The 23769-nt window shown below is 41.1% G+C and overlaps 2 protein-coding genes across 4 annotated transcripts in view; both read right to left on the bottom strand.

The window, feature by feature from the left end:
- Window positions 1-806: 806 nt before the first annotated feature.
- reep2 (receptor accessory protein 2) lies at window positions 807-10851 on the bottom strand. Of its 2 annotated transcripts, none has more exons than XM_020706643.2 (8): window positions 10532-10851; window positions 7647-7719; window positions 5857-5933; window positions 5541-5661; window positions 5313-5441; window positions 4331-4511; window positions 3676-3842; window positions 807-2322 (listed from the first exon to the last, which is right to left on the bottom strand). In XM_020706643.2, the coding sequence occupies exons 1-8, from the start codon at window positions 10561-10563 to the stop codon at window positions 2251-2253; spliced, it is 852 nt and encodes a 283-aa protein (XP_020562302.2). In that variant the 5' UTR covers window positions 10564-10851; the 3' UTR covers window positions 807-2250. The 2 variants fall into 2 exon arrangements, with proteins under 2 accessions (XP_020562302.2, XP_004073532.2); XM_004073484.4 differs by having other exon boundaries at window positions 5328-5441; window positions 10532-10809.
- Window positions 10852-11667: 816 nt separating this feature from the next.
- Window positions 11668-23769, bottom strand: part of kdm3b (lysine demethylase 3B) — a 33729-nt gene continuing 21627 nt past the window's right edge. Inside the window, exons 8-25 of one of the 2 annotated variants that reach the window (XM_011480268.3) lie at window positions 22571-23753; window positions 22278-22494; window positions 21982-22196; window positions 21718-21870; window positions 21045-21152; window positions 20825-20952; window positions 20424-20712; window positions 20087-20340; window positions 19621-19893; window positions 19357-19528; window positions 19175-19265; window positions 18903-19033; window positions 18667-18786; window positions 18287-18310; window positions 14710-14849; window positions 14335-14511; window positions 13385-13519; window positions 11668-12602 (exon numbers count right to left, since the gene is read on the bottom strand). In XM_011480268.3, coding sequence (XP_011478570.1) covers window positions 12522-12602; window positions 13385-13519; window positions 14335-14511; window positions 14710-14849; window positions 18287-18310; window positions 18667-18786; window positions 18903-19033; window positions 19175-19265; window positions 19357-19528; window positions 19621-19893; window positions 20087-20340; window positions 20424-20712; window positions 20825-20952; window positions 21045-21152; window positions 21718-21870; window positions 21982-22196; window positions 22278-22494; window positions 22571-23753 — 3891 coding nt within the window. In that variant the 3' untranslated portion in view covers window positions 11668-12521. The remainder of the gene's footprint in view (window positions 12603-13384; window positions 13520-14334; window positions 14512-14709; window positions 14850-18286; window positions 18311-18666; window positions 18787-18902; window positions 19034-19174; window positions 19266-19356; window positions 19529-19620; window positions 19894-20086; window positions 20341-20423; window positions 20713-20824; window positions 20953-21044; window positions 21153-21717; window positions 21871-21981; window positions 22197-22277; window positions 22495-22570; window positions 23754-23769) is intronic. The other variant, XM_004073483.4, reaches the window with a different exon arrangement.

Here is a 23769-nt window from a genome sequence, read left to right as displayed (position 1 = left end):
TAGAAGGGGGATCAAATACTTCTTTCCCCTCAATTTAATGCAAATAAATATATATCAATTCTTAAAAGTCAGTTCCTTGATTCTCTCTCTGTTCAAATGAACCTACCACTAGGAATGAAAGGGTGGGCAAACTTACAAAATCAGCAAGGGATCAAACACTTTCTCCACTGTATGTCAATTCAGTAAGCAGGCACCACCTCCCCCATGCTCCTTCACTCCTAAACAGAATCATTACCTTTCATGGCTCTCCTGTGTTCTCCTCCCCTCCTTCACTGCTCACCCGTTCTCTCAGGTACTGAATGCTCTGTTCTTGCCAGTTTCCAGCATGTAGTAGTTTTCTGCTCATTCCAGCCGTTCTTCCTGTTCCTGTCAAACCCAACACACCCCATTTCTTCCCAACTGTAAGGAACCATCTGCTATGGATTATACAGACTGTTTTTAAGACTGTGCATCTGGATTTCCCCTACAGGTTTGGTCAGTGATGACTAATCTCTTCCTCAACCACGGTTCCTTTCATCCTCCCACACTATCTCCTAGAGAAGCAGGGAGTACAAAAAATGGTCACTAATCTGCCATGGCTCCTTTCAATCCTCCACCTTTCAGGAGTTTAGAAGCCTCGATGAGTCTGTTGCTGTTGTGTGTCCTTGCCTCCAACAGCAGAGCATCCAATCCTTCCCCTTTTCTGTGCAGAAAAACACTTCCAACAAAAAAATTAACTGTACACAAAAAAAAGGTACAAGTTAAGTTGTTGTAAAACCTCCCATGGGTCCAGTGGGCATCTTAATAGAAACTATAAGCACAACTTTGTGTTCTGTTCCTTTATTAGCACTTTAAGTGGAGCATAATCTTCTCTGGTGCAGCTGTACCAGATGATAGTCAACTTTTAGCTTTTGATAAGCTGCAAGTACAGGAAAAATCCAGTTGACCAAGGCCTTATGACATTAATTATAAAGATAATAAACAACTAAAACACATATGGTGAAAGTTAAAAATCCAAAACTGTGAAACATGATCAAATCTAACCTAATATCCAAGAAGGGAGTCATTGAAAAAGCGAGCATTTGTTTTAAATTAATACAAAGAAGCTTTTAAATATAGATAATACTTGGTGATTTTTTTATGCCAAACAATAGAATGATACACTCAAAGCTTCCTCAGCTATAAAAACCAATAATAAATAAAAAATTTAAAGCAAAGATGAATAAGGCAGGCAAACCAAGGCTAGATGTACAGTAATGTTTATTTACATTGAGAGCTCCTCCAACAGTTTAAGTGGGGTTTGTCTCCCCCTGTTGGCTGATTGAAGTGTTGCAGTCTCTTGCTTTGTAGTGCACTAAAGAAATCACGGTCAGTTTAATAATTGAAAGCCTTCATTTATGTTCAAAGCAGCAGAAAACTCCACAGCTTGGTAACTAACAGCAGAACAACTTGCTGCGGTTTATGACTCCCACCCCAGTGTTCCTCCTTTACAGCAATAAAAAAAAAAAAAAAAAAAAACTATGATCCCCAAAGCTCTCAGAAGCAGGGGAAAACCTTACTTTGGAATGTCAAACACAAATGATGGAAAGCTTCTGGCATCAGGGAATTATTAAGTTTCAACCCAAGAATGGCGGCAAAATGGAGACAAACCAAGCTCGGAAGGAATGAACCGCCTTGGTATCAGTCTTGCACCTGGCCAGAAAGTAAACGTACCCAAAGAGACTGAACTTCACTGGGCTAGCTTCTCTGAGATCAAAGGAAAATGAAAATCAGTCAGCCCAAATGAAGAAGAAAATATACAGAATGTGAAGCTGCTAAAACATAAAGACAGCAGTTTGTAAACATTAGACATATACTGCTGCAGCCCAGCCACAAAGAGGGACTTTTACTGCCCCCTGCGGGGCAGATTAAACCAAACCTGCAGAAAGAAGCTAATGACACAGATGAGACGTCACTTTACTTCTTCCATCCACAAAGAATACTTCTCTTTTCGGACGCGTCCGAGTATCTACTGACCTTTAAAAAAAAGCTGCTGATCGGGGAAACTCCACCAGGATTTAAGCTCACGCTAAAACATCTTTAAAAACATATATATAATATATATAAGCCAGTGAATGTGAGAGCATCTCTCCGAACCAAAACGTACTTTTTAAAAGACCGTCTGCACGTAGAGAGCGAGAGAATTTCAGTTCTTAGAGCGGGGTGAAGGCAAAGGAGACCGCTGGCTGTGGGCGGACGGAGAGCAGGGGGCGGGGCCGTGGACAGCAGGACTCAAGGTGGCGTCTCCGCGTTATTGGTTGTGGTCTTTTTCTTGGTTGTCTTCTTCACAGTCTTGGCTTGAGTCTAAAAAGGGACAAGGAGATTTTTTGGAAGAAAAAAATAATATTTCAAAATAGCTTCAAGCTCACAGGTGAACATTGCTGCTTGGATCTTTAAGGTGGCCGCACGAGCCTCAAGGAAACTTGGAAGACACACCTGTGCTCCCTTTAAGACGCAGACACAACCCAAAACCCTGCAGCATATGGCTTAGGCTTTCAGAGAGCTACTTTGTGATATAAGAGAATATCACTTCATCTCTTTAGTAACTTTTCATGTCAACACTTGTGTTTTCAATATTCCTGAAAATATTGAGGGAGTTTTTCTGTTTAAAGGAGATTTTCTGAACAAATGTGTCCACATGTCTTTGTATCTGCATGATTAATGCCTCTTTTACCTGCTCTCTCATTGACAAGAGCATTTCAGCACTGATCCTGTTTGGATACTCATAGTAGTAGCAGATGAATTCAATTATGTGTCAATCATCAGCAAAGCGATGCACAGAAGAATGTGACGGCAAAGCAAAGGGAAATCAGCTGATTGAGGGGTTCACTAAGATGAAGAAAAAGAAAGACATTCCAGCTAAATCACTTGTAATCCTCCAGAGGTTTAACCCTGCCATGGCAGTCAGTGTTTTAAGCTTTAACAAGTCAGATAGTGATGTAAAGAACATCTGACATGATGCATAGTAAAAAAAAAAAAAAAAGTCAAATGACGAGGTTATATAACGGTACTTCGCTAACGCTGCGTGCTTTTTACCACCTGCTAAGACTGACTTTGCAGTTCTTCTCCTGTTTGGACTTTGAAATGAAACTTCTTTTTTTACAAACTTGAATTTATAAGAGAGTGACTTGTTTACACTCCTTAGGAACAAGGAAAAAAACAACTGTGACTTATCTTGCTAACTTTTCCGAACTCTTTGTGTGCGTTTCCTGCTCAAACTGCTGCCGTATTCTGCTGTGCTTTACGGCAGGAAAAGGCCATCCTCCGTTCATGATATGCAGACTTTTAGTAGAATATTTATCTCTCATCGTAAACTTAAAATACGCTGATCAGGATGCAACATCCGATCGAGTCTGAAACTGTGTGATCGGGCCTCGATTTCCGACTACATGATTGGATGGAGACATCCCTACACATTAGTGTGACAGTTTTTGTGCGTCTTTTATCAGTTTTTAATAAAAAGAAGCAGCAGGATGCAGACGTGGGTTGATCTGGCTGAATTCAAATGTCTTCAATGTTTTTGCCTCTGGGCTGCTTTAAAGCACAGCTACAAATCAGTCTCAAGGATATAAAACACACTGATTGAGAAAACACTGATAGAATATGGGCACAGAAGAGAGATTTATTCTGTTGGGTAAGGAAGGTTACCGTAGTTACCTCAGTTTTCACTGCAGCGGGTTTCTTGGTCGTCTTTCCAGCCGTGTTGCGTTTGGGCGCCTTGTCTCCTAAATCGTCGTCAGAATGCTCGGTCCTCGTGTCTGACTGGTCGGAGCTGTGTTGGGACGAGGCGTCGTCCGCCAGAGACGCAGCCGCCACCGAGCGAGCTGCAGGGTTAGAGAAGGTCACACAGACTTTTTAAGAATCTGTCACAAAGTTCCTGAACTCTGCATTTTCATGCCTTCAATCCAGAAAGTCAGCCATTTGTCAGCTATAAATAAATCTTTTATCCGAATGGACAATCAGATTAAACCACAGGACTTAAACTCCTGGAATAAACCAACATATCTTATGTTACTTTTCTGCAATAATGGGAATTTTATGGAGTTTGAATTGCAAACTGTGACCTTCAGTTTCTCAGCCTGACAGTCCCACACAGTCTCTCAGCAGTGCAGCCAGACACAAAGGGCTCTTCTGATGGTCACATGCTCGCACACTCACTTCTTTTACAGTTTCCCTTTATCATGCAGTCGTTTAAATCACACGATTGTAATGCAACCAAACCCTCAGAATCCCGCCTAAATCAAGAAAACCACAATCAGCAACCGAGCCCAGGCGATACGAGCAAGCTTTCATTTGGCGAGAGCAGCCTTACTCTGGCGTGCAGCAGTGCTCTTGGCCCTGGGCAGCGTGCTGACCCCGGACCCCATGTTGTCCGTGTGCTCTCGTCTCATGCGGACCTCGGAGGGGTGCAGAACCAGGTCGTCGTCGGCGTTGATGAGCGTCAGGTCCTGCATGCTGAAACTCCGCAGCTTGTCTGACAGCACGCCCTGCCCCTGAAACGAGCAGCAGGCTCAGCGGCGCCGAATGAGAGGCAACTTCATGTTTGAGGGCAAAAAAAGGATTTCAACCTTTTTCTAGAATGAAGTTGCTGACATTCCATCTCTCATTTAGAGCGTCACACATGACCAGATATGTAGGAACCAATGACATTGTCTTCTTAAGGTTTTGCTCACTAATACATAAAAATACAACTATTTAAAGAAGTTTCTAGGTCACTAAGTGGGTCTTTTCATCGTTCAGCCATGCGGTTCTGCAGGATCTCAACCCAGAAATGATTTCCTAAAGGAAAAATAATAGAAGGCCTCCTCAGATCAACAGCAGGAAGGTCATTTTGTTGGTTTGAAGCAGGATATTTGATTCTGTTGCATCCAACAAATTTGGCGTCAAAACTTTACTTAACCACTACTCACCTTTTTTTTTTTAATAAACAACTTAAAAAAAAATTTAAAAAATGCCTTAAACCTTTTACCAGCTCAGGGGCCTTGTGGGAGAATGTCCACCCTCAGACTGGAAGGTCATGAGTTCAAATCCATGGTCAAGTCATATCAAAGACTCTTAATAAAAACTGACCCACAGACTCCCTGCTCGACACTCAGCATTAGGGGGTTGGTTTGAGGGGTTTTAACAACCAAATGTTTCCTGAGTGTCTGCAGCTTGCCGCTGCCTCAGGGGGTGGGACAAATGCGGAGAACAAATTTCACAGGTTTCACCAGGTGGGAAACTTGTGAATGATAATAACCTAGAAATGTGTCACGTTGCTTTAAGTTAAACCGAAGTTAAGAACCGTAGCTGACGAAAGAGCGGCCCACCTTGGTGGCCGCGGTGACGGCAGCATTAGCGGCGAGGTTGAGGCCCCGTTTTCCAAACCTCATCATGGTCTCATAACTCTTGTCTTTGGCCTGAGCGATGTACTCATCAATCTCCTGTGGACAGCGGGGAGGAAGGAGGATGGACGAGGACATGATTAACTGAACATTTCCAGATTCAACTTAATAGCTGTGTCTCAGAGTGAAGCGTCCAACCTTCTCTTTGTTGGAGAGAGTTGGATGTACAAACTTGCGGTAGAGGACGCTGGAGCCCTTTGTGTACGGGGACAGGAGCCAGATTACAAAAGCAATCTTTAGCTCAAAGTAAAATGGAAACCTGGACAATGAAACACAGGATCAGGAGAAAAAAAAAAGGTTGCAAAAGTGCCCAAACTGAAGACATACTGCATTCAGAGAAAATGTACTTCAATAAAGTACAACAAGATTGACGAAACTTTAAAACTGAAAAAACCTTTTATTTGTGCTGCAAAATGCTGGAAAGCCAAGATGTGAGTGTGAGGTTTAGACTGACCATGATAGGAGCAAATCTGTGGCCGTCTCTGCTGTGGTGAACAACGCAAACACTATCCAGTACATCATCCATTTCACCTGCAGACACACAGACGTTCAGGGAAAAGGAGAACAGCTTAAAATAGCCCATGAGGTCCCACATTATCACGCCTGCTCCAACACGTGCAGCAAACGTGTGCAGGAGTTCCGTTTTCATGGTTAAGAGAATTTTATCAAAGTAAAAAGCAAAAGAAATGTTTAACGGATGTTTACTGACAGCAGGAGCTCCAGGGCATCCTATACATCATTCGACTCATTTAATGAGCAAAAGGAGAAACCGAGCGCAAAAAGACTAAACATACATGAACCAGATCTAAATGTGGTATCCCCCCCCCCCCCTTTTCTCCTTCGCTTTAGCTCCTCCCCCCACAATCTCCTTCTGTGGGCTCGAATACCAATTGAGAGGGTGGGTTGCCATAGTAACAGGCTGAGAGGAGACTGTTCTCCTTTGTAGATCTGGGCTGAGGGCCAGAGTGCTGCTGCTGCTCCTCTGATGCTGCAGCAGGGCGAGCAGGCAGGACGCCGCTCGGCGAGCAGGAGAGCAGAGGGTATCCCGGAGCAACCACTCCCGATTCATTTAACTGTGTTCTCACTCAGCTGCGTCTTCCTTCTGAAGCGGGGTGCGTTCACAAACAATGACGGAATTGGGAAGTTTTCTGTTTCTGTGTGTTTCAAAAGTTTTATGTTAAACCCAAATCCTTGACATAAACACAACAGTTCCATAAAAGTGTTAAGTCGGACATTTGCAGTTATCAGAAAAATTGACTACGGTACTTATTTTAACTTTTATACTCATTTATGATGGAGGATATATGATGCACAATTTGCAGCAAATCCTAAAATCTTGCAGATCCCAAATCTATTAAGACCTAGTCTGATCATCTTTTGATCTATTGTAAAAGCGTTCCCATAGTTGTGAGAGGGACTGTTGGCGTGCAGTAAGTTTTCCCCTACTTCCCATCATCCATCTGTTTACCTGCCATCCTGCTAGCTTACAGCCCCTTTCAACCCCAACCTAACATTACCGGTGCAACAAAAATGGCAAGCAATATTGGAGCCGTCCAGACGAACATTTTGGAGTCAGGTGACAGGCCGGATGAGGAAAAACAAAGACGTACCTGGACCTAGTCATCTACATGAGGAGTCATTTGGCTTCCCATTAGCATGTTTTTTTCATCTGCTCCTGATTCACGACAATTTCAATAAAGAAACACTCAAAAAATGCTAGATGAAGCTTGATTTTACTTATTAATATATTTAGATCAGTGGTGGTCACACTTTTTTGGCACGTGAGCTACTTTTGAGTCACAATGTCTTGAAGATCTACGTGTGTGTGTGTGTGTGTGTGTGTATATATATATATATATATATATATATATATATATATATATATATATATATATATATATATATATATAAAAAATACTATTAGTAAATATTTGTTAGTTATGTTAATTAGTTACATGTTTATTTGGACATTGTTGTTTATGTACTGATGATTAAAAACTACACAGTGAGATTACGCAAAGATACTTTGTATTAACAGATGAGGCATTTTATTACAAAGACAGAAAGCAGCGACTATCGTATGTCATCCTCTCTTGTAAACCATGCAATGCGGGGAGGACGCTTGTCCTCAGGTTTAGTAGATCTGACCTCTGTGTATCTGCAGTAAGGAATAACAGTAGATGCCAAAGAAGAATTGGTTAAAGCCAAACAGCCCACAGAGGTCTGCTGTGACACAGTACTTACATATTCCTTCACGTTTTTCGTTTTGACAGCCTTGTATGAGGAGTAAGCTGGGTACAGGGTCCCAAAGGCAAGGCTGCAGACAAACAGAAACTGAAGGTCAGAGGGGAAAAAAAAGGATTCAGTAACAGAGCTTGACCTCAGAGTTTCAACGCCAGAACCCACTTCTGCAAATCAGCTTTGAAATACAATGAGTTCATGTAAACGTCGTTTGATCCTCTGGGGTTTTTCATCCAAGTTCAAATACATCAGTAAATAAAGCACACACATAAATTAAACATTGCTGATTGGCAAAAACACACAAAGATCTGTCAGGGGCGGGCCAGCATGTGTTTGAGCACGTGCAGACAGGACGTGTGTTGATGTGCAGTTTGTTCACACAAATAACATCGCTTGTCTCAGTAAGTTAGTGGTCAAATATTTGAACTAAAATGTTGAGATAAAAGTACGTCTTCTATCCACAAAAGCATATCGTTATAGCCGTACTGTTTTAACAAAACCAAATGCTGATTAATAATCCGACATTCAAAACTCAATATTGCACTTGAATGCATCACTTCCTGTAAGCAGAAACATTCACATGAAGCTAACAGCTAAAATGAAAGCCGGGGAAAAGATGTCATTGGTAGGTTAGTCATTTGCTATGGAAGTGTTTTAATGGATAAAGTAAGTAGAAGGAAGACAACAGACTGGCGATATCGTGACAAGCACTTAAAACGAACACGGATCATGTTTATGACACGGACACATCATGGCTTTTCAACCTTTCCAGGTCATGTCATGGTTTTTCATGGGCAGATGAGGTCTAGCCTGTTTGTAGTTTAAAAAATGAGCAAAAAATAAATAAATAAATCTCAAGCAACGTAAACACAAATACTCCTCTCGTCATCAGCAATCACCCGCAGGCTGCTGGGAGTTCAAGTCTCAGGGGATGATGGGTAGGAAAGAGGGGGAGAATTGTTGTCAGAGAACAGCAGTCCAACATTTGTCTTTTTATCTTTCTGGAATTTAAGGCGGGTTCTGACAACAGACACTCCAAGGTGCACTTTTATTTTACGATATTGGTTTTTTACACTTCAACAAAAATGATTGCAGATCATTGATAGAGAAGTTACAGTTACACATCTAACAGGTCTAGTTTAAACATCTTAAGAGGATAAAAATCTACATTTAACAGTACTTATCGGATGCTTTGAGTCTCCGTACTTGAGCACTGTTGTTATAAAGTTGAATATTTAAAATGATTATCAAAATAAGATTAAAATGCTCTAGGATTGATCAGCTTCAGAGAAAGAACCTTGTGCAGCTTTGGGGTGAATCATCATGATGTGACATGATGCTGACTAAACCAACACACACCTCAGCCATTATTTGAAGGCGCCTTGTGTCAATAACATTGAATTCTCTTTGTCCTTATTGGTCTTTCTGTGCAGCTATGCATGTAAACATATAGGGACTTGACTTCCATTATGCATTTCAGAGGCCACACGGGAAAAAAAGCTGAGTAAAGGTTACTAAGATGCCCTGAGTCAGTGTCTTTGCCCTAAAGAAAGAGACGTGCTTGAGCAGTGGTGAGGTCAAACTGGCAGTCTGCTATTTTAATCTCGGTTTATGTAATCCAGGAACAGTATTTTGAGATGGTTTCTGTCTTTCAAAAAAATTGTTGAGGTAAAATGAAAAATTTGTATTGATGAGTCAGTTCAGAATTAATAAATCTAATAATTAGGAGTATGAAAAAAAATCTGCAATAACCAATCACAATTTTATAAATAAAATTTATACAGAAATAAAAAAAACGGGGGGGGGCAGTTTACATATTTTTGTTTAGTTTCTGTTGTTTTAATTATCATAACTGTTTGTTTTTTTTTGCTACACATGCTTCAATCTCATTAAAGTCCGCCAAAGATTTTTGTTTTATAGCTGCTTTAAAGAGATTTCACATCTCCAAATTAGAGTTGCTGTGTATTATTTCAATTGCATGAGAGAAAATGAACGTTTAACTGTTTTTTTTTATTACGCTCCTGACACAATCTGACAGGAAACTTAAAAAAAAACAAAAACATAGAAAAATGGATATACATGCACAGATTACTGAAGAGAAATCCAATGAGATTTCCCCTAAACTTCTAAGATATTCATGTTGTCCAGTTTGACTGATTTGGAGTTGGATTATTATTTAAAGAATCCATATTATATTTATGTGATCACTTCAATAGTCTGATAACTCAGGAAATCGGACTATGATCAGTCTTTGGTGTGTGATAGAGCCTGGAAACGTCATTAGGAGGTGGACAGAGGTGGAAGCTGAGGCCTGAACTACTTTTGATGACAACCCCATTCATGAAAATCACAGTCGGTGCTCTTTTTCTTTTTACAATTTAAAGTTAAATATTTACCTTATTATAAATAGAATCTATAGGGCAATGTCCAAATAATGAGCCCTGGTGTCGCTTTAATGCGTTAACTTTGTTCAAAAGTCCAGCTAAACGTTTAAATCAACAACCATGTTTGTCAGCAGGCAGCTTTTGTGTCGGTTAACTGGTCAGCAGTGAGGCTCGCATGTTAAGCAGGTTGTCCCGAAAAGGCAAATTGGGTCTCTTTTTTTAAGACATGCTTCTGTGTCAGGCGGCTGTTTAATAATTAGCGTCCATCGTTAGCTTAGCACGGCTGGATGTGCTGCATCATCACTGATCAGAAACACAAACCGTTACCACGCAGTGTTTTTTATTTATTTATCAAAACCACTGATCGCCTGTGATAATATGATAAACACACGTTATTTGAGGTCAGATACATTACAACACGCATGAGCTAGATCGATATCGAACAGCGATGATTGGGTGCTAAGGTTCAAAATTATTGAAAATATGGGTCCGCCCCAAACTCACACGACTATCCTCGAAATGATCCAAGATACCATCTTGCAGGACAGCCGGCCGTGGCCCCTTTTAGCGGCTTCGGGAAAATCTGGGTGGCTTTACTAGTTGCGCGACGATGCTGCAGCTAGGCGCCCCCCATTTCCCCTCCAGGAGGCTGCTGCCAGTCCACGGCTCCTCTGTGGCGTCAGGTGGACAAACGGCAGCCGGGGAGGGGAAGGAGGGAAGGAGGAAAGGAGGAGGGCGAGGAGGGGCTGCTGCTGCAGTCTGCTAAGGTCTCATTCACTCCTGGAAAGGCGGGATCTTAAAGGGCCAGATCACGGCTGTTTGATGTCACGTTCACTGGAAATGCCGCGCGTGCGCTCGACCACCTTCTGCTGCGCGCACGAGCGCACTGATCAATGGGGGTGGGATGAGGAGGGGACTCAAATTAAACCAACGCCGCTTATGGGAGCATGAATGTCGACTTTTTCGTAATTTTTGTGAGATGTCTTTCATGTTATGTTCCCGACCTGCATTATGGCTAAAATGGCTTACACATATCCGATTATTTCCATGAATCAGCAAAAAAGGTGGTCACGTGGCCATGCTTAGTCATCCAGTTTCGTGAGTCAAAATACGCAGAAAAAAAACCACATTCTAATAATAAAAATAAATTGTTAAGATGTTTTTCTGTCATATGAATGCTGTCTGTGAACTCAAACTAAATATTTTACAATAAGGAACAAAAATATAAGGATAAGATAGACCGTTATAAGTGTGAACAAATAATGCAATTAAAAAACATGAACATGTTTAAATCGAAACGTGACAGTAGTTGTATCCATGGGTAGAATTATTTTATTCCAAATTACTTCAAATTAAAAAAAAATGTTGTAGTAAGAAGTATTTTTAAATGTATACAATAATGCATTTCATCAGGGTTGGTTTTTAAATCCTAGTGAAAAGCAAATATCTTGAATGTTGAAATACATTGTTGTTTAAATAAGGTGTACACGTTTTTAACATGTTCTTGACCAATGGAAAAGCTTTTACAATAGATCAAAAGATGATCACAGTAGGACTTTAAATTTAAACTATAATCCATTTTAATATTCAATATATTCTTTTTTAATAATGATTGAAAGAATTAAAGACATAAAGCAAAGTAGTTTTTGTAAACTTTATTGTGAAAAATCAAACAGACTGCTAAGATCAATTTATATATTGATACAATGTTAATGGCCAGTAGTTTTGTTCCGCTGCAAATGTGATTATTAAACAATGCTGTTGGAAGTCTGCAGTTCACTGAACCCACAAGACAAAAGCAATTAACCTGCCCTCTCTGAAGCTCTCTTCACTGTTAACTCGCAGCTTTACATAAAAAGAAAAGACTTCTTACTCTGAGAGAGAAATAAGAAAACGAAAAATACAAAACTTTGGTCTGCTTCCCTTGACTGGCTGCTTCGAAAAATCCTGTCAGCCGCAGAGGGCAGAAGTGTTCAGCTGCTTAAAAACGTCACTGGAAATAAAAATCTACAAAAGCAGGTTAACCTGGATCCTATTAAAGAAACTTAACATCCATGTCATCATAACAGGAAAGTTAGCCCAAACTCACAATTCGTCAGTTGCTTATTTTGTAGCTGAACCTCTGCTCCAAAGGCACGTCAGCTTTCACCTCCCTTCCTCTCACACCTCACATTTACAATGGAAACAACAGAACACACTGACTGATCTTAAATACAATGTTAATCAAAAAAGAAAACAAAATTGGAAAACAACTAGACAAGTTTGAGCATACTGTGTAATAGAGTGATAAAAGGACTTTCTTCATCCAAGTGTTGATTAACCCCATCCCGCATCTAAATTGCCCCAATATGAAATGCTTGACACACTCGGTCTTTCACTGCACCAAAGAACCTACACTATCTCGGTGTGCTGCTAGCCGCAGCATGGTGCTGTGTTGTCTGCCGTGTCTCCACAGTGGACTGATCTTCAGCCACCGGCTGTTTGGGAAGAAAGACTAAGGGCGGGCTAGTTTCGACTCGTGGGCCTTCAGTGTCCCGACAGCGTCCTTCACTGCATGATAGATGATGTTCTTCACCTGAATGACAGCAAGAGAGCAGAATGAGATGAAAATGGACAAATGAGACATATTACTGTCCAGTTATAGTGAGGTGTACAGTGGTCCCTCGTTCATCGTGGGAGTAACGTTCTAAAATAATCCACAATACACGAAATCTGCAAAGTCGTCACCGTTATTTTTTTTTTTACAATGTCCACGTTTTAAGGATGTAAAACCCCTAAGAATATTCTCAGAGAAACATTAATATTTTTACACTTCAAACCTTTGTAGAAAAAATCTAGCTCACACCTCCAGGTGACCAGTAATTACTGAAGCTGCTTTTCATTTCAGCTATTTACCAATGTAAAGCGTTGCATTGTGACGCAAAGCCGCTTTCTCTGCAACCAAATCTGTCGATTGGTAGTTTTGGTTCTCTAAATATTTATTTCCAAGAATCATTTGTTGATTTTTATGTTATTCAGAAAAAGAAAAGAAAAAAAGCTCAAGTATCAATTTTTTGCAGTATCAATATTGACTACAAACATTAACCAAAACCGATTTTACACTAAAACATTCATCTATTCATCTTTAAATGAACCAGAACAATACAATGGTCGGTGATTCAATGTGTTAAATAAAAACAATCTAAAATGTAGCTTAAAAATTACAAAATGATTCTTTTGTTCAAAGAGGTAAAGTTTTCCTTTCCTGTTTTTCTAATCTAAACTGAGGGCAATTAGGATTTTTTTAAAACAATCAACCAATCTTACGTGAGCTCTAAAACATTAAGATACACACACATTATAATCAGTCGGACCAACCTGAAGCTTGTCTTCGTGGTTTGTGTGAGTTGTGGACAGGTGTCTGAACTCCTGCGTGAGTCTGAAACAGTGCCTCACATGCTCCGGAGACACAAAGTCCTCTGCCACTTTGATACAACTGTACAGGTTGTGTACCTGGGAGAGCAAGAATGTACACAAAAAAAAAACATTAATAACAGAACAGCATGTACATACCTATTTTTAACACTTAGTACAAGAATGTCTAAAACAAAGCAGATTATTGGGTGTGGATGAACAAAAACACACATTTTTCATCATCTTTCCTCGTCACTTTTTTATATAAAAAGTGACCTGTAACCTATAGGTCATGTTTAGCAAAAGTTTAAAAACTGGACACTGCCATTTTTTATTTTACCAACTACATGAAAAGAAATCGATGAACGGGAATCTACACAGATGCTGGCTTTGTTGATGCTGCGTGTCATCACTGTGGGACAGCCTCCAGAGCTACAGAAAGTCCATACATTTCCCATTATTGCAACAGTGTTCAAGAACTTCTCCACTGCTGTGCCTGCATTCTTCCATGGTGCAATTACTCATATCCTGGGCTAATTATAAGGTTTTTGTTTGTATGTTTGTTTTTTTTGGCCAAAGCACTGGTCATACACTCATCTGTCATGGGCATCTGGTACTGAATGCACTAGAATGTTACTGAAAAATGCTGACAAGTGTCTGTTGCAAATCAACCACTACCCTTTAGTATTTTATCAAGGACACAAATCAAGCAGGTTTGCCTTTAAGATCTTGGTTGATTGTTTGGACTGAAGCAGAAATAGGCCTTCACTGTGTGAACTTGTTTCTAGCTTGGTAGCACTGACCAAAGAGCATCCAATCTTCTAGCTGAGCTTAGTGCTGAAGTGAACATTTACTGTGAAGCTGCAGAAGCTGGAATATGTTATTAAGAGTAGATGTGCAAGCTTAAGTCTGACCTGGTGTGGAGCTCCGGCTGGAATAAATACAGCATCTCCTAAAAACTGTACAATGGCCCAGCCTTGGACGCCATACTCTTCGTAGAGCCTCCGGCGAAGCACCTGGTCCAGGTACCAGCTCTGGTCGTGAATGGGGTCGTGGTCTGGAGGGTTCTCTTGACCTTGCTCTTCTCCCACCTGACAAGGGTTAAATAAGAATTAATACATGGAAGAATGTTCCCACCTGGAAGAACGGATCTATGAAAATAAATTTTGTTGATGTCAAGCTCATGCTGGCTTTAATGTGAATATCGTGTCTGCAGCACAAACAACCCTGAATAAATTTTCCTCAAAGGTCAGGTGACGCTGCTTGAAAAAAAGGTTTACACTGCTGACCTTGCGGAGCAGTTCTCTGATCTTCTCAGCGTCCTTAGCAGCATAGATGTGCCAGAGAGCTCCTGGTTTCTCCTTTCCTTCGTGAACCCTCCTCTTCGTCATTTCATCCACATCACCTTCATCAATGGTGGTCATGACCTCTGCAGTTTGAGAATAAGTAAAAACAAAAAAGAAAGGGAAAAAAAAGCACAGACAGGAATAGGACACCAAACATTCATCAGTAATGTCACCAAAACATTGAAGTTTTTTGAAATATCTCATTATTTCAAGATTCTACACCATAACAATCCTAAAAATTCTGCTCAGCTTTGTGCAAATCAGGAATAAATGAGGTTTATTTATCATAACCTACTGAGAGTAATGGTACACAGCTGTGGTTCCCAACTGGTGGTTAAAAAACCCTAATGGAAGGCGAGATTTGGTTTTAAAATAACCTCTTTTTCTCTTACATGTCTGCAGCAGTGTTGTGCTAACAGCAATAAAATGAGGAGTTTGTGAATGTTTGTTGTTCCATAGTAAAGAATAATCCCTTTAGTAACCACAACCATCTGCTGCTCAGTACCTTTCCATTGTCTGTCAGGTTGTTTTTTCATTTATAAAGAGCGCCAGTTTAAAATGAATAATGGCGGGTTATAAGCCAGAAAAGTACCATAGTACTTCGTGTGGGACAGTTTAACTAGGGAAGATGTTCTGAAGTAAAAAAACCAACATAGCGATCTGAGTTTTCTAGGACTATGCTTCTAAATGAATTTTAGGCACATCCCCTAAAATTTTCTGCACACGTCAATGGGGCAGATTCTCGTCAACAAGAAGGGTCATACTGGACATGTTCTGTCCCACACATGAGGTTGCCCTTAAGCAGCACTGCCTGCTGCTGCGCATGAACCATTGATTGGATCTGAGAACTGGACTGAGAGTAACGTGACCCACAGTAAAGGACTCATTTCTTATTCCAACCAAATTAAGTCAATTCAGACATTTTTTCGCGATACGGACATCGCCATATTGGAACCAGCAATTGTGATCGGTCTGAGTCTACATTTCTATGGCAACAACTTTCGCCAATCTGGAGTGAGCTTGTTGGAATAGGGCTGGGTGATATGGCCTCAGAATAAAATCTCCGATTTTATTTTTTTTAATTCGGTTTTAATTCGATTTCCGATTTTTTTCCTCGAGATACAATCTAATATAAACTAGAGCTGTGACGGTGTGGGATTTTTGATCACCGCGCTGATGAAGCAGCAGGAGTCACTCAATGACATTGATAAATGACATTAAAATGACTAATAAACAACACACTCAACTTGCTCACTCATTCATTTCTAAAAACAACACAAGTTTGTCTCGTGTCTGTGCGACAAACGGGTTTCTTGCTGGCACTGAATCAAAGAGTGAAAAGTAAAGAGAAAGAGAACTTGTTTTAAAAATGAAGCATACTGGGTAAAACATTTTTCCCATCTGTATTTCCAAAAAAACCACAACCTTTAACTGATACATCTTTTTATATAAGCATCGATGCTTATATAATGATTCTTTTCTTATTACATTTTTTAATAATAAAATAAATCAAGTGTAGAAACATTAACAGACCAGTTGAGAACCACCAGGCCAAAAAATTTAAAATGACATAGCAAAATACACAAATCACAACTACTGACAATCACACACACAACCTAGTACAGAATATGTGGAGCCACTAAACCAACCAACAGTGTGAGGACTCAAACAGGTTCTAATTCTCACTGATGGATGCAGTTCCATTACTAATTTAGACTTCAGGGCTTTTCACTTCAAAGTTTCACTCAAGTCAGAGTAAAGCCTTAAAAACTATTGCAAGTTTGACACATTAGAAAAATATATTTCAACCATTCACACCAGAATACAACAGGTCTAATATTATATTCATTTCAACCTAACTGCACGGATTGAAAATGAAAAAAATAATTAAGATAAAAGAAAATTTGTTTGAAACAGAATAGAAAACGGTGACAGAGGTGTTTTCATAAAGAGGTGGTTTTGGAGCCTTACTCATGAACTAACGTATTTATCGGACTACATGACGCACTTAAAGGCCTTAATGTTTTTCAAAAAACAACGGCGAACCTTAAAATCTTAAAAGTGCCTAATATATGGATTCATTCTGGTTGTGTTTCTGATGCTGAAGTGATTTTCAGAGGTACTCGGTGCTCTGTCAAAATATTGGTCTGTTGTAACAAATCGCAAACAAGGTTGGGTGTTATTGTGTAGGCGCCAAGCGGGCTAACGTGTAGCATGTTACAAACTAGTTCTAGAGTTGCTCTGAACGCAGTTAAAGTCTGACTGACAGACCTATCACTGACTTTTTTGTTTCGTTAATGCGCCCTACATATGGGTGTGCCCTACATTTGACATCATCTCAAAGATGGACCATTCAATGACCATACATAAGAATGCGTCGCGCCCCATGGGACGAAAAATACAGGAAGTCTTTTAAAACAAATCTAATGAGCGTACTGGCAGGTAACATGCTGTAGCATGTGAATTTAACTGTAGTTTGACATGAAGAAACAAACCTCTGTTTCAGTACAAACACAGAAAGAATTTGTATTGACCCAAGTGCAGTAAAGCAAAGCAAATATTTGCTGTCCTTTGATATTTGTTTGAAGCCACCAGCTTCTTCTTTGGACAGACCTATTTGTCCCTGCAGGTCAAAGTCCAGAGCTGAACACACCGACTGCACCGACGATGGTTAGGGGTCAGCTGGACATACACAAGCAGCAGGCTAACAGTATCATATGGATGTAGAAACCCAATACACAATTTAACAAGTTAAAAGAAACTTGGCTTATTCAGTAAATCAATGAGCAGAAAAGCTAAAAGATACGAAGGTGACAAAAAATAAACCATGTAAAAAAGGTTTATTTTATTGTTATTACCATTAATGGAAAACTAGAACAAAAAAGAAATTTAATATAGAAAAAGTAACTATTATATGCTGATGCCAAAAGGTATTAGCTCTAGATTCTAAAATTAGAAAACAGAAGTTCAAAACAAATGTTTAATAAATTTCATAGAATCACTGCTTTAACCTCCTCATCATTGAAATTTAGTGAAGTTGTTGAGGTTTTATGTAATTTTAAAACAACTTCTAAGCAGATTCCTCTTTTGGGTGTGTTTGTATACAGAAAAAGAAGCTCAGAGGGAAAAATCATCACTACTGTAAATGCCCTTTATTTAAACTTTTCTCCAATAGTCTGATGGCCAGAGCACTGTTAACCCAAAGTAAACAGGAAGTTACAGTTGCCGCTGCTTTGACTCTATAAAAGAAATCTTGATCCCGACAAGAAGAAAAAAAAGCCCAAAAGACAGTCACTTTAATATATGACCCAGCCTAATAAAAGTCTGCAATCCTTAAAAAAAATCTACACAAATTTTAAAGACGTGCAAAAAGATAGAACCTGTGGGATGGTGGGGCGCAGTGCTCTGACCCCCCAATGCACAGAGAAAAACAGAAGCATGACTCAGAAAAGTGAAAAGGGGAGTTAGTCAAGAAGAAGGGCATGCTATTCAATAAAAAAACAACTGAAAGACTACAGACCTTTGCGTCCAGAGATTACCGCCTCTGTGAAGGAGAAATTTTACCACATTGTAAATGAGTGAGACCCACTGGAGGGTCTCTCCAGTGTACTTTCCAAGCACATGAAGCCAAGAGCTCAAAGAGTCTTATCAGATGACTCTTTGAAACATTTTGAGAATATTTTCATGGTTTTAAAACCACGAGTGTTTGAAAGAAAACGTTTTTTCATTTATTTTAGAAAATCTAACAATACATTTTAGACTTTCTTCAATAGAAGTTGCTTCAAAGTGAAATTAGAATATTGTTTTAAATTGTAAATGCTTTTAAAAGCAGTTTGTGGCTTCATTAAAACGGAACAAAAATTCTTAAATTTGTGCATCGTCAACAGAATGTCTACTAACCATCTTCGTGGTTATCGTCTCCGCGAGGAACGCCAACATAAACCATGACGTTAACCGCATCAGACACATCCAAATGGAGGTTAGTGGTTCCCACCTTCCTGTCTTCAGTCGAGGTTAGGCCTAAATTTAATTTTTTTTAAAAGAGAGAGAGAAAGGAATTTGGTGTAAAGAAAAGCTTTTCATGAATTTTTTCTCCCATTAGTGAGATGGGACATAACACAAGCTGCCCCGCTTACCATAGGCGTTGTACATCTTTGGCCCCAAGTCAGGGCGCACAAAAAAATTGGGCAATCGGGCTGCCAGGTTCAGACGACCGTCTCTTTTGGTGTACTCGGGCAAGGGAAGATTTTCCATTAAATCATCAAATCTGGGAACAATATGTAAGAACTCATTCACAAATGATGTTCTTGCATGTAAAGGGTTTATTTAGAAGAAACAGATTCCATCAAATCTACGTGTGAACAAAATAGGATCAAACTGGTGGAAAAGGCACCAATGGGTTCCTAACCTGGTAGGCATCATATCCCTAAAATCCTCCCCTGGAGGCCAGTCCTTTAACTTCAACACCATGGGTCGCCCATCACTATCTTGTAGTCGCTCTGCATTCACAAAAAAACATACAGAGAAGCATCTAAATATTTATGGAGGTGACAAAATTCCTTTCTTATTGAGCAGAAGTTCTTTACTCACTGGAGATCATCTCAAAGCCATCCCAGAAGTCCCGAACCTTTACGTCAGAAATAATCGCACAATTCCTGCAATTCACCAGGTCCACATCTTGATCTCCAAACTCTTCGCTGAAGGCTTCAGGTCGCCACAATCCTCCTTTTAGACGTTTATGAATCCCCGATACCAACACGGGCTAAAATCAGAAAAGATGAGGACCAGGACTCAATGAGCCTCTGCTGCCTTGGTTTTTATGGTGTCCGTTTTTTCCATTCTACTGATGCTTACCTGTCCCTGCTTCCAACACTCCCTGAAAATCTTCCAGTTGTTGCTGTTGCTGGGGTCTTGCAGGCAAAGGAGTCGCCCGTCACAGAGCCAGGAGTGGGAGGTGTGCGGTTCCAGAACACTGAGACCCATTACCCCATCTTTACGAGCCCCCATCACACCAAGTTCTCCACCTTCAGGGGCCCCGGGGCGGCGGCCCTCTGCCTTTTTGGTCTCCACCACCGAGGCAATGATGTGATCCAGGAAGTTTGGGAGGCTGCTCTTCAGCTTGTCGCTCTAAATGTCCAAAAACAACCTTTGAGTTAGATTATTGGGAAGTGTTTTTTCAATCATTTTACTTTCCAAAATCACAAATATTCAATTCCATAAGAAATTACTTTCTAACACCCTGATTTAAACAAAGAAGCAGGTAACACAGGAAATGTTGTTGTTGGTGAACCAACAAGTGAGCAGATGGGAGAGAACGTACACTTGCTGATGTGAAAACAGAGGGGAATGGCACTCCACTCTCTCCAGGACCTTGGGGGAGTTTGCCTGGTCCAGAGTTGAGCAAGTCTCGAAGGCTGGATCCCTCTGGTTTAGACTGGGCCATACTGGGGCCCAGTAACAAGCTGTTAAAGAGCTTAGGACTGGAAACAGAAGGCTTCGACAGAGCACCCAGAGAATCCAGGCCGAACGGTGGTCGACTTTCTCGATTCATCATGGAGCGAAGTGAACCGGACTCTGGAAGGGCATCACAAGAGGAGGGTGACTCCAGCGTAATTCTGATCTCGATTTACACCTTGCGATTGGGATTTCATAGTTACCCTTGGTGTCATCCTTGGCTTTTTGCGTGGCCAAATCTGCCAACCAGTGAAGAGCAGAGCTGTTGCCCTCTCCCGACGAGCGAGAGTCTTTGACGGGAGTCTGGGGGACGTTACAGGATGAAGACACAGCAGGGAAGGAGTTGCTGGTGCTCCCCACAACTTCCCCACCCCCGGTGTCTGAAGGCATTGCTGTTGGTATAGCTTCTGTTTTGATTACTAGTGTTTCTCCCTCTGGCTTGGGAGTTACAGAGGTCGACGAAGGAAGGCCACCCACACTGCTTGTTGAAGACTGATGGAACGAGCACAAAAAATGAATGAATACGTTGAAACAAAACAGCAAAGTAAGTTCAACAAGTTGAAAACGGCATCAAAACAGAAGCACTAAGGTGGTAATGCAGTACCTGTGAAAACCCGTTGGGGGCAGTTGGGCGCACTAAAGGCTTTGTGTGTCTACTAGCGCAGGGACAGTTGGCTTTAATACCCCATTTGCCTCTGGCAGCGTGTACCATATCGCCAATGTTGTACAGAGCTGAAAAAAGCAAAAAACAATTATCTCATAGCTGTATCCGTGCGAGAGCACACTGCTAAAATCTAACTACAGGGCTCAATCATCCATCTTACCCGTCCCAGGTATAATTTGTGTAGGCATAAGGTTTTGCGGCTCATGAGGTTGACCTTTGGCACACTTTAACCAAGAGAAAACGTCGTCCTCTGGAGCTTCATCCAAGTCTGAAGAAAAATTAACTGTGAGTTGTTTATTTTTTTCCTCACTAAGATCATTTCTTTAATGTCAGCTCTGATAACAGCCAAGTTAGCTTAGACTGAAGGGGGTACAAAATAAAAAGCTAGAGGACAAAGGTCAATCCCAATTTTACTGGGAACTAAAAACATCAAAACATTGGAATGCTGTGAATTTAAAAGACAAACTAATGAATATTCAAGCAACTAGATAGATAATAGAGTCTCAATTCATAGAACTCGTGATTAAAAGCAGTAAATCTAATGTCCAAAAAAAATCTCCTTTTAAGACGGATCCAGTCGGCGGATAAATAGATTTATGTAGTTATACATTACTTACTAATACTACATCATCAGGGATCAGGGCATTACAGAAAATTTATGTGACTCAAGTATTAATATTCTTATATAAATAATCACATTTACAGCACAGCTGATGTATTTTGAGGCTGAAACCAGCATTTTACTAAAGAAAAATGTTCTCTTGAATGAAATTTTCTCTAAACTTTGATTTTATTACAATAGTTTTACGATGAAGTAATTGATGCTGGCTTACCTTCCCTTGGTCTGTTCCTGCGGAGTCGGTAGCAGTCCAGACACACGCCGAAGCCACATTTACGACACACCCAGTGGATGTTGAACAGCGTGGTCTCGCAAACGTCGCACATTTCTCTGACGCCTCGTACCGCACGTTTCCACGCCACTTTCTCTGAGGGGAGGATGGGAAGATAATACTTGTAACAACAGACAGTTTCTCACGGGCAGAATGAAAGATAAGACAACTGGGGGAAAAAAAGAGGAAGAAGGTGCTTCTACTCACGGTGAGGCTCCACCATCATCATAGCTTCTTTCTCAGACATAACCAACTGACAGAACTGATCTCCCACGTTGGCAAGAATGTACTTGGAAGTGTCAAGGTCGAGCCCTTCTTGAACTGCTGGCACAGGCAACCACAAGCCCATAGCCATGGCGTCGCTTTGCTGAGGGCTTAAGAAGCCCTCCACCCGCAGCACACCTTTACGAGTGAAAGCCAACCTGATCGCCACAAAAGAACGTTTTTAAAGACTTGATTATTTATAAAACATCAACTGAACAACATTTTGAAAAGCACGTTACCTTCTAAAGTGGAAGAAACGACAGGCGACATTTGGGTCATCGTCATCCTCGCTGTCGTCTTCTGTGTTCCGATATTTGCGGTACCGCTCAAGTCGGCATTCGCGGCACTTGTGCAAATGTGGAGCCACGCTGATGCAGGAGCCATCTTGGAGAAATGACTCCCCAGATTGTTTTAGACGGCGCACCTTGCTCTGGTCTTTTAGAATAGACTGGCCCACTAAAAGAGATGCCGATGTAAGTCTACGGACAGAAGTTATGCTTTCCTAATGTTGGCGAAGAAAGAGCATCATTACCTTTGAAGGGTTTGTTGCGAGGCCGACTCTTAGCGGCCCCTTGGATTTTGCCCTTTTGCAGAATGGTTCCATCCTTGGCAGAATGAGCGAGTCCTCCGGTAACGTCGCCTCTTTCAAGGCCGTCCTCGTTCTCACTGAGGTCTGAAATGTCACTGTTGCTGCTGGAGTCTGAGTCGTGTTTAGATGACTGACCTCTCTCTTCTAGAGAAAAATTCTGGCTCGGATCAAAAGCTGCGGGCATGTCTTCCATTTCACCAGGCTCGGTACTTCCGAACAAAGGCCCGCTTGAGGTGGATGTGGGCAACTCCCCAGCTCTTTCATCCTCTTTTGCTACAATTCCCTCACTCTGTGATGTCTGAGAAGAAGCTGCGGAGGAGGAAGAGCTGACTGAAGCAGCAGAAGACAATGCCGGGAAAGAGGATGAAAGGATCCCCTTCGGGGGTTCTGCCATAGTGAACAGGTTAGGCTTACTGTCCAAGGCCACTCCTAAAGACTTAGACTCAGTCCCAGAGAGGCCAGCAAAAGAGGTATGGGGGCTTTTATCCCCATATGCCAGAAACGGATTAGCAGACTCTTTGGAGGCCTGGAGAAATATATTCTGATGGCAGTCTGTGGATTTAAAATTAGACTGTGGGGCTACGCCCCCTAAGGATGTCCCATTATTATTACTTTTCTTAATAGCACTTTGGGCTCCACTTGCACCACTCTGACCTCCAACACTTAGGCCGGAAGTCCGCCCTCCTGCAGAGCCTCCCTGGAAGACTGATGACTTGTTGAAGACACCATTTCCTGCTGGTTGTACCTCAGGCACTTTGGTCTGCTCAGGCTTTTTCAGTCCTTCAGGTGAAGCTGCAGCATTGAAGAGATTGGGGGGATCTTTACCAAGACTCTCAGACACTGAGGTGAAGTAATTTGTGTCCTTGGGTTGAGCCGGAGTTATGCTTGAGCTGTTGCCAGGAGTTTGGGTCATGCACTGGAAAAACAGATTCTTGTCTTGTTTAGTCTGAGCTTCTTTACTGGAACCACTAAAGCCGAAGCCAAAGGACCTAGGAGTGTCATGGGTGACTGTGGAGGTGGAGGTGGTGGTGGGAGCTCCATTGGTCTGAGAGGTGACATCTCCAAACACAGGAGCAGCAGTGGGTGCAGCCTGAGGAAAACTGAAGTTATATGTGGTTTTGGATCCCTAAAAGAAAGGAAAA

The sequence above is a fragment of the Oryzias latipes genome, chromosome 10 (genome assembly GCF_002234675.1).
Source record: "Oryzias latipes chromosome 10, ASM223467v1".
Classification (NCBI taxonomy): Eukaryota; Metazoa; Chordata; class Actinopteri; order Beloniformes; family Adrianichthyidae; genus Oryzias; species Oryzias latipes.
Note: the sequence above shows the minus strand (reverse complement) of the source record. Positions and strands in the feature narration are given on the sequence as shown.

What these genes read in the sequence shown, in the direction of transcription:
- reep2 (XM_020706643.2), bottom strand. Translation starts at nt 10,563, where the DNA reads ATGGTATCTTGGATCATTTCGAGGATAGTCGT. An exon ending in CTCTCTCCAACAAAGAGAAG is followed by an intron (nt 5,442 to 5,540) that starts GTTGGACGCTTC and finishes CGCTGTCCACAG; the next exon opens with GAGATTGATGAGTACATCGC. An exon ending in CCAAGGTGGGCCGCTCTTTC is followed by an intron (nt 4,512 to 5,312) that starts GTCAGCTACGGT and finishes TGCTCGTTTCAG; the next exon opens with GGGCAGGGCGTGCTGTCAGA.